Source organism: Equus caballus, chromosome 22, assembly GCF_041296265.1.
Source record: "Equus caballus isolate H_3958 breed thoroughbred chromosome 22, TB-T2T, whole genome shotgun sequence".
Lineage (NCBI taxonomy): Eukaryota > Metazoa > Chordata > Mammalia > Perissodactyla > Equidae > Equus > Equus caballus.
The window spans coordinates 11204651-11215437 of NC_091705.1; the positions used below are offsets into that span (position 1 = coordinate 11204651).

Consider the following 10787-nt stretch of genomic DNA (forward strand, 5'->3'; position numbering starts at 1 on the left):
TCATTTATCATTTACGTGGGATGAAGTATATTGGCTAACTCATCTGCTTGGTTTCTCTTCCCACATACAGCTTTATAAAGGTGTCTGTGAACTAGGCCACTGGGCTGAGAAATTCCTGACAGCATACTTTGCCTATAAGGATGGTGATATAGATTCTTCTCTTGTTCAGTATGCACTACTTGCAGAAATGGGGTATGAAGTAGCCCAAAGCAATTCAGCATTCATTTTGGAATCTAGTAAGATAAGTTAAAATTCTCTGCAATTCCCCAATCACACAAATGTTTGTATGACTTTACTATAGGGGCATTTTAAGCCTTACTAATGAAATGTTTCCTTTTTTCAGAAAAGGCTAAAATTCTTGAAAAAGAGAAGATGTACCCAATGGCACTTCTCCTATGGAATCGAGCTGCCATTCAAGGTATTAAAGCTAGAGAAAAATGAGCACATACCTGGTCCCCATCTGCTATTATTCATCTGATATGCTCCAGCTGAGTTCTTGGGCACACAGGCAGAAAGGTGCAGAAAACCAAGCAGGTGATATTTCGAACTGTACTGATGTTAGGGTCAGTCTTCACTTAGAGGTCATTTGCAGGATTTTCTTTTCTTTGTTATTCTCAAAGTCCCTAGTTTAGCAAACCATAGAAAGTTTTCTATGGCTATGTCTCCATGGCACCAGAACAGTTGTTCAAAACATGATAATTTTACTCAAGAAACCAATTTTCTTGGTCTAGTTTTAGTCACTCCTTTGCTGAGTTTTTTCTGAACTTATCAGAGATATGACCTATGTCTCAATGAGTTTATAGATGAAATTACCTATGGATCTAAGACTTGTTTGATTTCTTTTCCAAAATATCACATTGGTAATTACCACAAACTTCAGATCTTTATTATAACCATTAGCATGCTATCATTAGAAAAAAAACAACCCAGAGTTAATTGGTAAGATCCTCTCCCCTTTCCTGGAGTCCCCATGTCCCCTTGTAGGGACCACACGTGATAAGGAATGTAAGATAGCACTGATGAGAAACCATTGGCAGGTGGCATTTGCGTCAATATGTCTTGTTCCATTCTCTCCCTAAAATTATATTACTAAAAGCAGAGAGATACTGCAAAGCTGTCACTATAGGCATTTGGATACGTGAGGAACCTGTTGCAGTAAGAGAGCAATTTCTCTTCCAATTAAGTTTCTTAAAATCGTCTCATGCTAAGGCCAAATCATCTCTTTTCTACAAGAAGTCAATGGGATAAAAAATGATTTTCAGTTGATGCTAATATGAAGCAGAGGGCAAAGTCACAGTGGTTCCTTTGCAGATCCAGATGAGATGGTAATTTGGCAGCAAGCCATCCATGTGATTTTAGTGAGAAATTCCCTAAAAAAGAAAAGTCTATGTTTTCTAAAAAGCAATAAAGACCTTGTTTGGAGTGAGGAAATAACACCAGCAACCTCTCAGCTATGGCAGATCAGCTTACTTGCAACAAACACAGGTTTACTCCAAGCCAGGAAATGGTGTGGAAATTGCACCAAGGAAAAGAGACATTGAAAACAAAGAGACATTAATATTAAACAGAATTCACCAATATGAAAACATCAGGCTGCTAAAAATAATTATGTGTTTCAAGAGAGGTCAGGCATGAGTGTCCCTGAAGATGTGGCTGCTGAGTGGCTCACTTGAGGTTAGGAAATCTAATAATGAAAGTTTCCAGTCGGTCACTGGTGTGCTTCTTTCAGCAGCTGCTGCATGTGAGAAGGGTGCTGAACCCTCAGGACTCAGCCACCAGGCTGTGACTGTGAAATTGAAGGGGAAAGCCCTCCCACTGTCAAGTGAGCCCTGGGAGCCTGTCAGGGTTGCCACATGCCCCTAGTCAGTCTCCTAATTAGGGTGGAGCTGAATCCCCCGGAGGAGCTGCTTGTTCACTGCCTTCCATTCTCAGAGAATTCGGGGGTCTTGCTTACTGCTTGTAAAACTTGAAAATGCACAGAAGTCCTGTCCTTTTGTGGTTATGGCCCAGAAGGAATCTTGGGGTCAAAGTAAGGCAAATTTGGGCAAAATTAGAGAAGGAATGGGTTTCTCTTTAGGGCTCCTCCAGGCCCCTCTCCTGGGTATCATTTCTGTAAGGTCTTGTCCCTAGCTACCTGTACATTTGGAAGCACCTGGCAAGCAAACCCTGATAACTAATGTCTTTGTCAGCTTAAGAATTCTATGATGTTACTTCTACTCAGAGAGAGCTAAAGAAGGCTTGTGGTATTACATTTTAGTAGACAATTCTAGATGAGTAAAAGAACTTCAGTACCCAAAATCAATTCCAAAAGATGTTAGGCATTGCAGTAGGCAAAGTGAGGAGAAAAAATTGGAAGAATTCCTATAGCACTTAATGATACACCTCAGACCATACCACACAGAGTAATTCCTCCTTTTCCAAATAAACCTAGACTGTGCTAGAGGGGTTCGCCACAGCTGAGATGAATGTCCTAGATAAGCATTCTCATCTTTTCAATCAATATTATCCTAGTGAATGAAACCAGGGACCCCAAAGAGACCCTTAGAATTCATTCCTAACTGACCTTCAAAAGACTGAATCTATCTTTAAAAGTCACATGAATTTTTTTCTCTTCCTGAATATATCCGTGCTTGTTGGAAAGTAAGGTTCTAAAACACTTACCACCTGGGGAAAGCATTTTCTAAAAAGTTTCCTACCATGCCTATCCATTCACTCCATAAATACTTATCAAGTACCATTCTAGTCCTGACCTATATCAGTGATCAAGAGCTTCAAAGTTTCTGCCCTCACGAAAAGAGAAAAAATAAACTAATAAAAAAAAATAAGATAGTGATATGTGTTGTGAAGGACATAAAACATGGAGATGAGATAAATAACCCCTGTGGTGAGGGCTGAGGGGATGCTTTAGACAAGGTCATCAGAGAAGGCCTCTAGGAGGAAAGGGGACACTTGTGGTGAGACCTGAATGATGAGAAACCAGCCACATGAAGAGTCAGAGGAATTCCAAACGTGCCAGGCAGAGGGACTTGAAGAATCTTAATTCAGGGATTCGGAGGCAAGAACGAGCTCAGTGTGTTGAAGGAATATTAAGAAGGCTAGGACATATCAAGAAAGTGGCATGCGATAAGGCTAGGCTAGGCAGGGAGGCAGAAGACAGACAAGGCATGACTTGTAGGTCAGGTAAGGATTCTGGATATTATTCCAAGTGCAAAGAGAAGCGCTTGAGGGATTTAACACAGAGGAATAACATGATTTGATTTTACATGATAAAAAGATCATCTTGGCAGATGTGTGGAGAATAGATTGAAAAGTGGAGACAAAAGAACATTTTGGAGGCTATTGTAGTATTCCAGGCTTGGACTAGTTGGTGGAGGAGATGGCAAGAAACAGGTATGTTTTAGAAGTAGAACCAACAGGACTTCCTGACAGATTCGATGATGGAAGAGAGGGGAAAAGAACTTGGAATGATTACCCTAGATTTATGGCCTGAACAGTGGTGGTAATGGCACTGACATAAGGAAGAAACTGACGATTTTATTTGAGGAAGGGGGTAGCAAGGTGTTAGGAATCTCTACTGGATGTTTTAAGTTTGTGATCCAAGTAGGGAAGCCAAGAAGGCAATTCTAAGAGTCTGAGTCTTGGGGAGAGATAGGACTATAGGTGTAAATTCAGCAATAGTAAACATAAAAATTGCCGTGGAACTAGATGAGTCACCTAGTAAAAGAGCTGAGATAGATGAGAGTGGTGGAGAGAGGAGGAGAAGAGAAAAGAAGGGAGCTAAGAAAGGGAGAAAAGGAGCTGAATAACAAGCCTTTGATATTCCAAAACTTAGAAGTTGGGTAGAGGAGGTGTCTGGCAAGAGATTGAAAAGGAGAGGCCTATGAGGCAGGAGGGAAATCAAGAGAATACAATGTCATTGGTGTCAACAGAGGAAAGTACTTGGGCAGCTAGGTCCAATGACTCCAGTGCTGCTTAGAGGAGGAGTGCTCAGTGCTCTGAGATGAGGACAGAGAAGTGGCCAATGGATTTGGCTGCATGGAGGTTATTGACCACCTTGAAAGCAGCAGTTTCGTGGAGGAGGGGGCAGAAACCAGATTGGAGTGGGTTGAAGAGTATGTGGGAGGTGAAGGTTTGGAGACCATGAGTTTAGAACACACTTTTTAAAAGGCTGAGTGTGGAGGGAACAGAGAAACGGGGAGTAATTAGAGGAGACACCATGGGATAAAGAAAGGGTTTGTTTTTGTTCATAGAAGATACCAAAGTGTGTTTGAATGACTGATGGGATTGACCTAAGAAAGAGGGAGAAAATTGGTGATGTAGGAAAGTAGAACTTCAGGAGTGCAGTCTGAGAACAGGAGGGGTAGATCCAGTTTCTCAAAAGTAAAGCTAACTTCAAAAAGTGAATTCAAAAGGTAAAGTTTATAATTTTTTGTTCTTAAGAACATTTTTACTATACCATAGAGTTATCCTACAATGAAAACACTAGCATTGAGTGTTATATTTTGTATTCCACAAAATATCTCATCCTGATGCTGGGATTCTGAGGGGTTTTTTTTCTTTTTATACATTTTATCATTAGGTTGAGTTATTAAGAACTATATGTGAATCATTTGAGTTATGATTCTTCTCTTTCTAATATTTCTATCAGGCAATGCGTTCGCTAGAGTAAAAATTGGAGATTACCATTACTATGGCTACGGGACTAAGAAAGACTATCAAACAGCAGCTACACATTACAGCATTGCAGCTGACAAATACCACAATGCACAAGCCATGTTCAATCTGGCCTACATGTATGAACACGGTTTAGGTATTGCAAAGGTAATTATGTTAGTAATAATCCCAATCTCATAATGCCAGCTGTATGGGAAGGGAAAATTTATAAATGTTTTGCATTTCATTGATGTCATCAATGTAAAGAAAGGAAAGAAAATACTTAACATTTGCTGAGTCCCTCTCACATGCCAACACATATTACTTACCATAAGAGGTAGAAATTATTTTTTCCATTTATGCCCAACGACATAACCAACAAGTAGAATAAATCCAGTCTAGGCCAATTTGACTCATAAGTTCATGCTTTTTCCAGCAGTACTAGTGGGCCCAGCCCCCACTCCCTTCCACCTCCAGGCCTTTTCCCTCAAAATTTTTATTGTCTCTCAAACTCCCAGTGACAAAGAGAAAGTGGGAATGAGGTCAGAGCTGCATACAAAGGTGGCATTAATCCAGAAATGTCTTATGACACACCTGCTGTGTACATGACACAATGCTGAGCCCTCTAGAGAGGCCCAAGAAAATACATCTCTATTCTTCAAAGACTACGCTTGACTGGAGGAAATGAAGCATATTCGTTAAGAAAAAGATCTAACACTACTACATTGGGTAAACTCATTAGACAGTAACTGTAATTAAGGCAAAGGTGGCATTGGGGTTGGTCTGACAGAGTAAGTAAGGTGTATTAAATATCAATAATGATAGTAATATCCAAGCAGTGGTGTTATATACTATGTCATTTAAATCACACAACCACTCGATGAGATAATCCCTCTTATTGTCCTCAATGTAGGCATCAGGAAACTGAAGTGCAGAGAAGTTGTCACACGGCCAAGTTTTCAGAGCTCATCAGTGGTGGACCCAGAATTTGAACCCCGGCTTGTCTGATTCCATGTTTTTTGGGGGAAAGAGTGGGCCTTGCACTGAGTCATTCCTAGTGCTCAAACGTATATTTCACTTCATTGTTTATATTCCTGGTTGCATTTCAAGACCAAAATAATGAGGGGGTTATTGGCTTTTCTATATTCTCTCTTTTCTTCTAGTTGTAGTAGTAATTGATAATCATTGGTAGGGAATTTCCTATCTGACAACTGCTAAAGGCACATGCTGCAACCAAGGGCTTCTTATTCAGGTACCAACAATCCAGCGGTAGAGATCCCCACCTTCCTGTGCTCTCCTGTGGTCTGCCTTTCAGCTCATTACTTTCCAAAAGCCCCAGCACCCTAAGCAGTGGAAAGAATATCAAATCCAAATCCAGTCTGTTTTCCCCATTCCTAGCAAGTGTAAGCTTCCTGCGTTTATAAAATTTGCAGGGGGGCGGGAGTTGGGACTGGACCAAATAGCTAAGTTGGATGATTCTTTGGATGTCATTTAGCCACACCTCGCTCCTCTCCAACCGTCTCCCACATCTGTAAAACAGAACAGTGATACCTGCCCTGCCCCAGGCTTTGAGGATAAAACGAATAAGCTTTTGTGAAAGGGCTTTGTAGTCAAACTGTATGGAATGACTGATACTCAGATCAGAAGAGAATTTGAGCAAGCGCTAAGTAAGGCTTCAATAAGATTAAAGCGTTTGTTCCCCACTCCCCATGTAAAACATAATAGTGGTGAGAGGAGCATTGTCTGTATAAAGGATAAAAATGAGCCTACCTCGTGGGTTAAATTCAAGTTAGTTCTCCTGTCCTGACTTGGCCCCCTGACAGCCTCATCCTCACCGCAGTGAGGCCATTTTGCCTCCAGTCCAGGGAGGAAGGAAGGGGCGTCTTCTCAGGACACACGATCAACGTCCAGGAGAGGACACTGTCTGCCAGCGCCCAGTTGGCCCACTATGTCAGAGGGTTTGATATTCCTCCTTGGAGTCCCCACCGATCTCTTTCCTAGGGGCTTTCATCACAATGTCAGATAGCAATTGTCAAGACATACATTTCATCTGTTTAGAAAAAACTTTGAAGTTTCTCTCTGGCCAGATTGCTGTGCTTTTCTGTCAGGGTTCCTGTTAAATCATGGGTAGTTCATTTTGATCAGTCACAGGTATATTTTTTCCTACAGAAAGCCTCTACATTTAAAAAAAAATAGGGGCTGCCCTTAACCTCAGACCTGGATATGGGAATTTTAGATTTAGTTAATGAGGGGCCTTTGCTCTTTGTCTTTATTAATTTCTTTGTTTAGCAATTAGAAAAATAATAACTGAGCACCCAGGGACCAAGTTTACTAATCTTGCCATCTCATAGTCAAATTAATGAGGAGATACCACCTTTTCTAATTCTTAAAATGAATAGGCTGATAATTAAAAGTCCAAGGCTTGTTCCAGTGATGGTTAATAAAAGCAAAGCATTTAGGAGAATAGGCTTTCACAGCACCGAAGTCATCAACTAAGTAAGCATTTCTTCAGCAAGGCACTTCATGATCCTCTTTATGAGTTAATCCTCATGCAAATCAGTGGGAAAGATGAGTATAACATTATTAGGATTTTCTGAGAATCAAAAAAGGTGTGGTGTGGAATCAGGTTTTGTAAACTCCGTATTTAAGCGCTCTGGGAGAAGGAAGTAAGGTATAAATCAACTCTTGGTGAATCAGTGTAAAAATCTGGGTCACTCTTGTTCTTGTTACTGAATATAAACACAGGTTCATTTACCCACCACACAAGAGGGGCCAAAAGAAAACTGGTTGCCAGGCTTGTGGCAAGGAAAGGGGGTTTGTTATTGAAAGGCAGCCAGACAGGAGATGGGAGTTAAAACTCAGATCCACCTCCACAGAGGGAAAAAGGTAAAGCTTTTTGTCTGTGGTTTTAGGTAGGGGAGGGAGAGCATGTGGCCTTGCTAGTTGGCGCCTTCCCACCAGCCTGCGTTTGGCCTTGAACACCAAATTTCTTTTCCCTTGACTCTCCGGACTTTTCTGGTTAGTTTTCATCTTCAGCCTGCGTTTGGCCTTGTAAGGCTGAATCTTGATGTCTGGACCTTGACTTCCTGGGAAAGACAGCTCACTCATATACCAAGGAGGGACGGAAAGACCTGGTTAGTTTTGAACAACAGTTGATTATGTTGAGTACGCACAGCTGCAGTTAGCAAAGCTTATCTCAAAGTTTTTTGCTCTAGGGAAGATTTTTTTTTTTTTAAGATTTTATTTTTTTCCTTTTTCTCCCCAAAGCCCCTCAGTACATAGTTGTATATTCTTCGTTGTGGGTCCTTCTAGTTGTGGTATGTGGGACGCTGCCTCAGCGTGGTTTGACGAGCAGTGCCATGTCCGCGCCCAGGATTCGAACTGACGAAACACTGGGCCACCTGCAGCGGAGCGCGCGAACTCAACCACTCGGCCACGGGGCCAGCCCCTCTAGGGAAGATTTTTTAACTTCTTCCTTCTCAGTTTCATTCTCATCTGTCCTAAGGAGAGAACATTTGGATTAGGGTGATGTAGGTGAGTTATTCTAAAAGCTTCACTGAGAAGCATCTCATTCCCCAGTGCCTGACTTCCAATTAAGCTCAATGGGTTTATTGACTTAAACTGTGGTTCAGGACTGACTGCAGCGTAGCTCTGGAAACACAAAATAATACCTGGGAGAAATTGGGAGAGGACCTGAACTAGTTTAGAAATATAAGCACTCAGCTCACAAGTTGTTATGAAACTCTTTGTCAATTTCTACTTGATTCAGAAGTACTTCAGGCACTTAACCATGAAGGAAACCTGTTCCTCATCCCCTCCTGCCTATTCCTTCTGTCTGTACCCTGGTACAGGCCTGAATTTCTACTCACATAGGCTTATCATAAAGAATTCTCAGAGGTCTCTCATTCTAGTGTTCTTCCTTTAAATCTGAGGCAGAGATAGCTCTGTCCACCAAAGATTTGTAATCCCCAATCCACAGGAAGGACTTGTTGCTGGGATGTGTCTCCTAGTCAGAGATTACATTTCTCAGTTCCCTTTCCATCCATGTGACTAGTTCTCACCAAAGGAAAGGAAGTACAAGTGAAGGGTGTCATTTCTGGGCTAAGGCAGTTAAGAAGTAGATGGAGCTTCTCCCTAGTCTCTTTCCCCTTCCACTGGCTGAATGCAGAAAACACAGAGGCTTTAGGGTATGGCAGAACCTCATAGTAGAAAGAGCTTGAGTCTCTCACTTACCACGTGAAGAACATTCACCACCAACCGGGAACACCCACATCGGAATGTTGAATGTGCTTAGCCACTGAAATTTGGGAGTTTAATTGTTACAGATGTTAGCATTACCTTGTAATACATAATCCATCTAACAAAGCACTACCAGCTTATTCACGGTGAAGTTCAACTCTGGTACTGTTACTCCTCTACCTTACTCCCCCAAACACACACACATACACACAAATTACAAACAACCAAACACACAAATAAAAAAAAAATCTTACTGATTTTCTACTGCCTAATGAAGTCCAGACTTCCCACTCTGGCATTTAAAACCCTCTTAACTTAACCTACCTTGATAATAATGGCTAGATATGCCACTATTTCCCTCTGTATCTTCTAGGCTACTTTTCCTTACTCCTCAAAGGCCTTGAACTGAACCCTCCTGACTTTTGGTCATATCATCCCATTTGCTGGAATGATCTTCTCCCACATTTTTGCCCTGAAGACCAATCCATTTTTCAAAGAATAACTCTAATATCATCTCCTCTACCCTTCAATGAACCCTTCAATGAACCTCCAGATTTAAAGATACCTGCCTCTAAACTATTGTGGTGCTGTGCCTTGCTTTTTATTCATTCATTTATTCACTCGAATATTTATCAAGTGCTTGTTTTGTGTCAGGAAGCACCGGGCTTGGTTCTGGAGATACAAGAAGAACAAGACAGCCTTCAAATAGCTCACAGTCTACTATGGAAAAGACAAGTCTGTAGCTATAGTGAAAGTCCAAATGGCACGCATGCATGCAAACACAAATAAAGTACTAAAATATGTTGAAGAGGGAACAATTAATTTGGGTGGAGGAATCAGTACTAGTGGATCTTGTTATAAAATGTTTTTGTAACATGGAGTATAAGAAACACGTGACAATCTTTTTAAATGGAAGAAAGCATGTATGTTTTAAGATAATGACTAGGAAATCTATCCTAAATCAAGACAAAAGGTGAGGGGAAATTATGCTTAAAGATGAGTTTCAAATATATATATATAGTTAGACCTATTAGATAGCACATTTTTTGGATCCTGCAGGAAAAACAAAACCAGAGCCACTGAATAAATTATAAATAGACTTGCCAAAAATAAAAGTAATTATGGCACAAAGGATTTTTATTTCTCATTTGTTTCATCTGACCACCTATGGAGTCTTAGAAGTGAAGCTTTAAACACCAGAATAGAATCATTTTTTGGAAAGGATAGGTTAAAGTTAGATATTTAAAATGGCCCTCTCAGAAATGTGACAGGACAGAATACACACCTCTTAGAAATGGTCATAACCTTTATTGAAATAATTGTTTATAACAATGAAATAATCAGGAACACACAAAAAATGTTTTGTGTGTATAGATTTATTTATTACAGAAAAAAAAGCACGACAAACAACCAAAACGCTCCAAAAAAGAAGGCATATTATTTTGGGTAAGTAACTTACCCTCTCTGTGTCTTGGTTTCTTCATCTTTAAAATGGAGTCAATAATATTATCTGCCATATAGAACTGTCATAAGGTTTAAATAAATGAAAGTGGTGACTGGCACACAGTAAATATTTAATAAGCATTAGCTTATTATTATAAAATCATTAAAAATAATGACTATGAAATCATTAAAAATAAAAACATTGCAGACCAAAGGAATATCTTAGGACATGGTATATTGTTTGAAAAACATTGTTAGGTTAAGAAAGCAGAAGACAAAATATCATGTAGAATGAAAAATTCCTAAATTAAAAGTATGTATATATGAATATATATAAAAATGCTGGAATGCTGGAAGGGTGTATATGAAATATTCTCAGTAGTTAGCTCTGTACAGTGAGATTGTGGGTATTTTTTTTTCTTATGTGTTCAGCTCTATATTTTCAAAGTTTT

The 10787-nt window shown here is 40.1% G+C and overlaps 1 protein-coding gene across 7 annotated transcripts in view; it reads left to right on the plus strand.

Moving 5' to 3' along the window:
* SEL1L2 (SEL1L2 adaptor subunit of ERAD E3 ubiquitin ligase) overlaps positions 1-10787 on the plus strand; it is a 118232-nt gene that overhangs the window by 104510 nt on the left and 2935 nt on the right. For 3 of the 7 annotated variants that reach the window (XM_023626099.2, XM_023626100.2, XM_070247221.1), the window contains 3 exons: positions 71-236; positions 344-418; positions 4649-4821. In XM_023626099.2, coding sequence (XP_023481867.2) covers positions 71-236; positions 344-418; positions 4649-4821 — 414 coding nt within the window. The remainder of the gene's footprint in view (positions 1-70; positions 237-343; positions 419-4648; positions 4822-10787) is intronic. The other 4 variants (XR_002802789.2, XR_002802788.2, XM_023626101.2 and 1 more) reach the window with 2 other exon arrangements.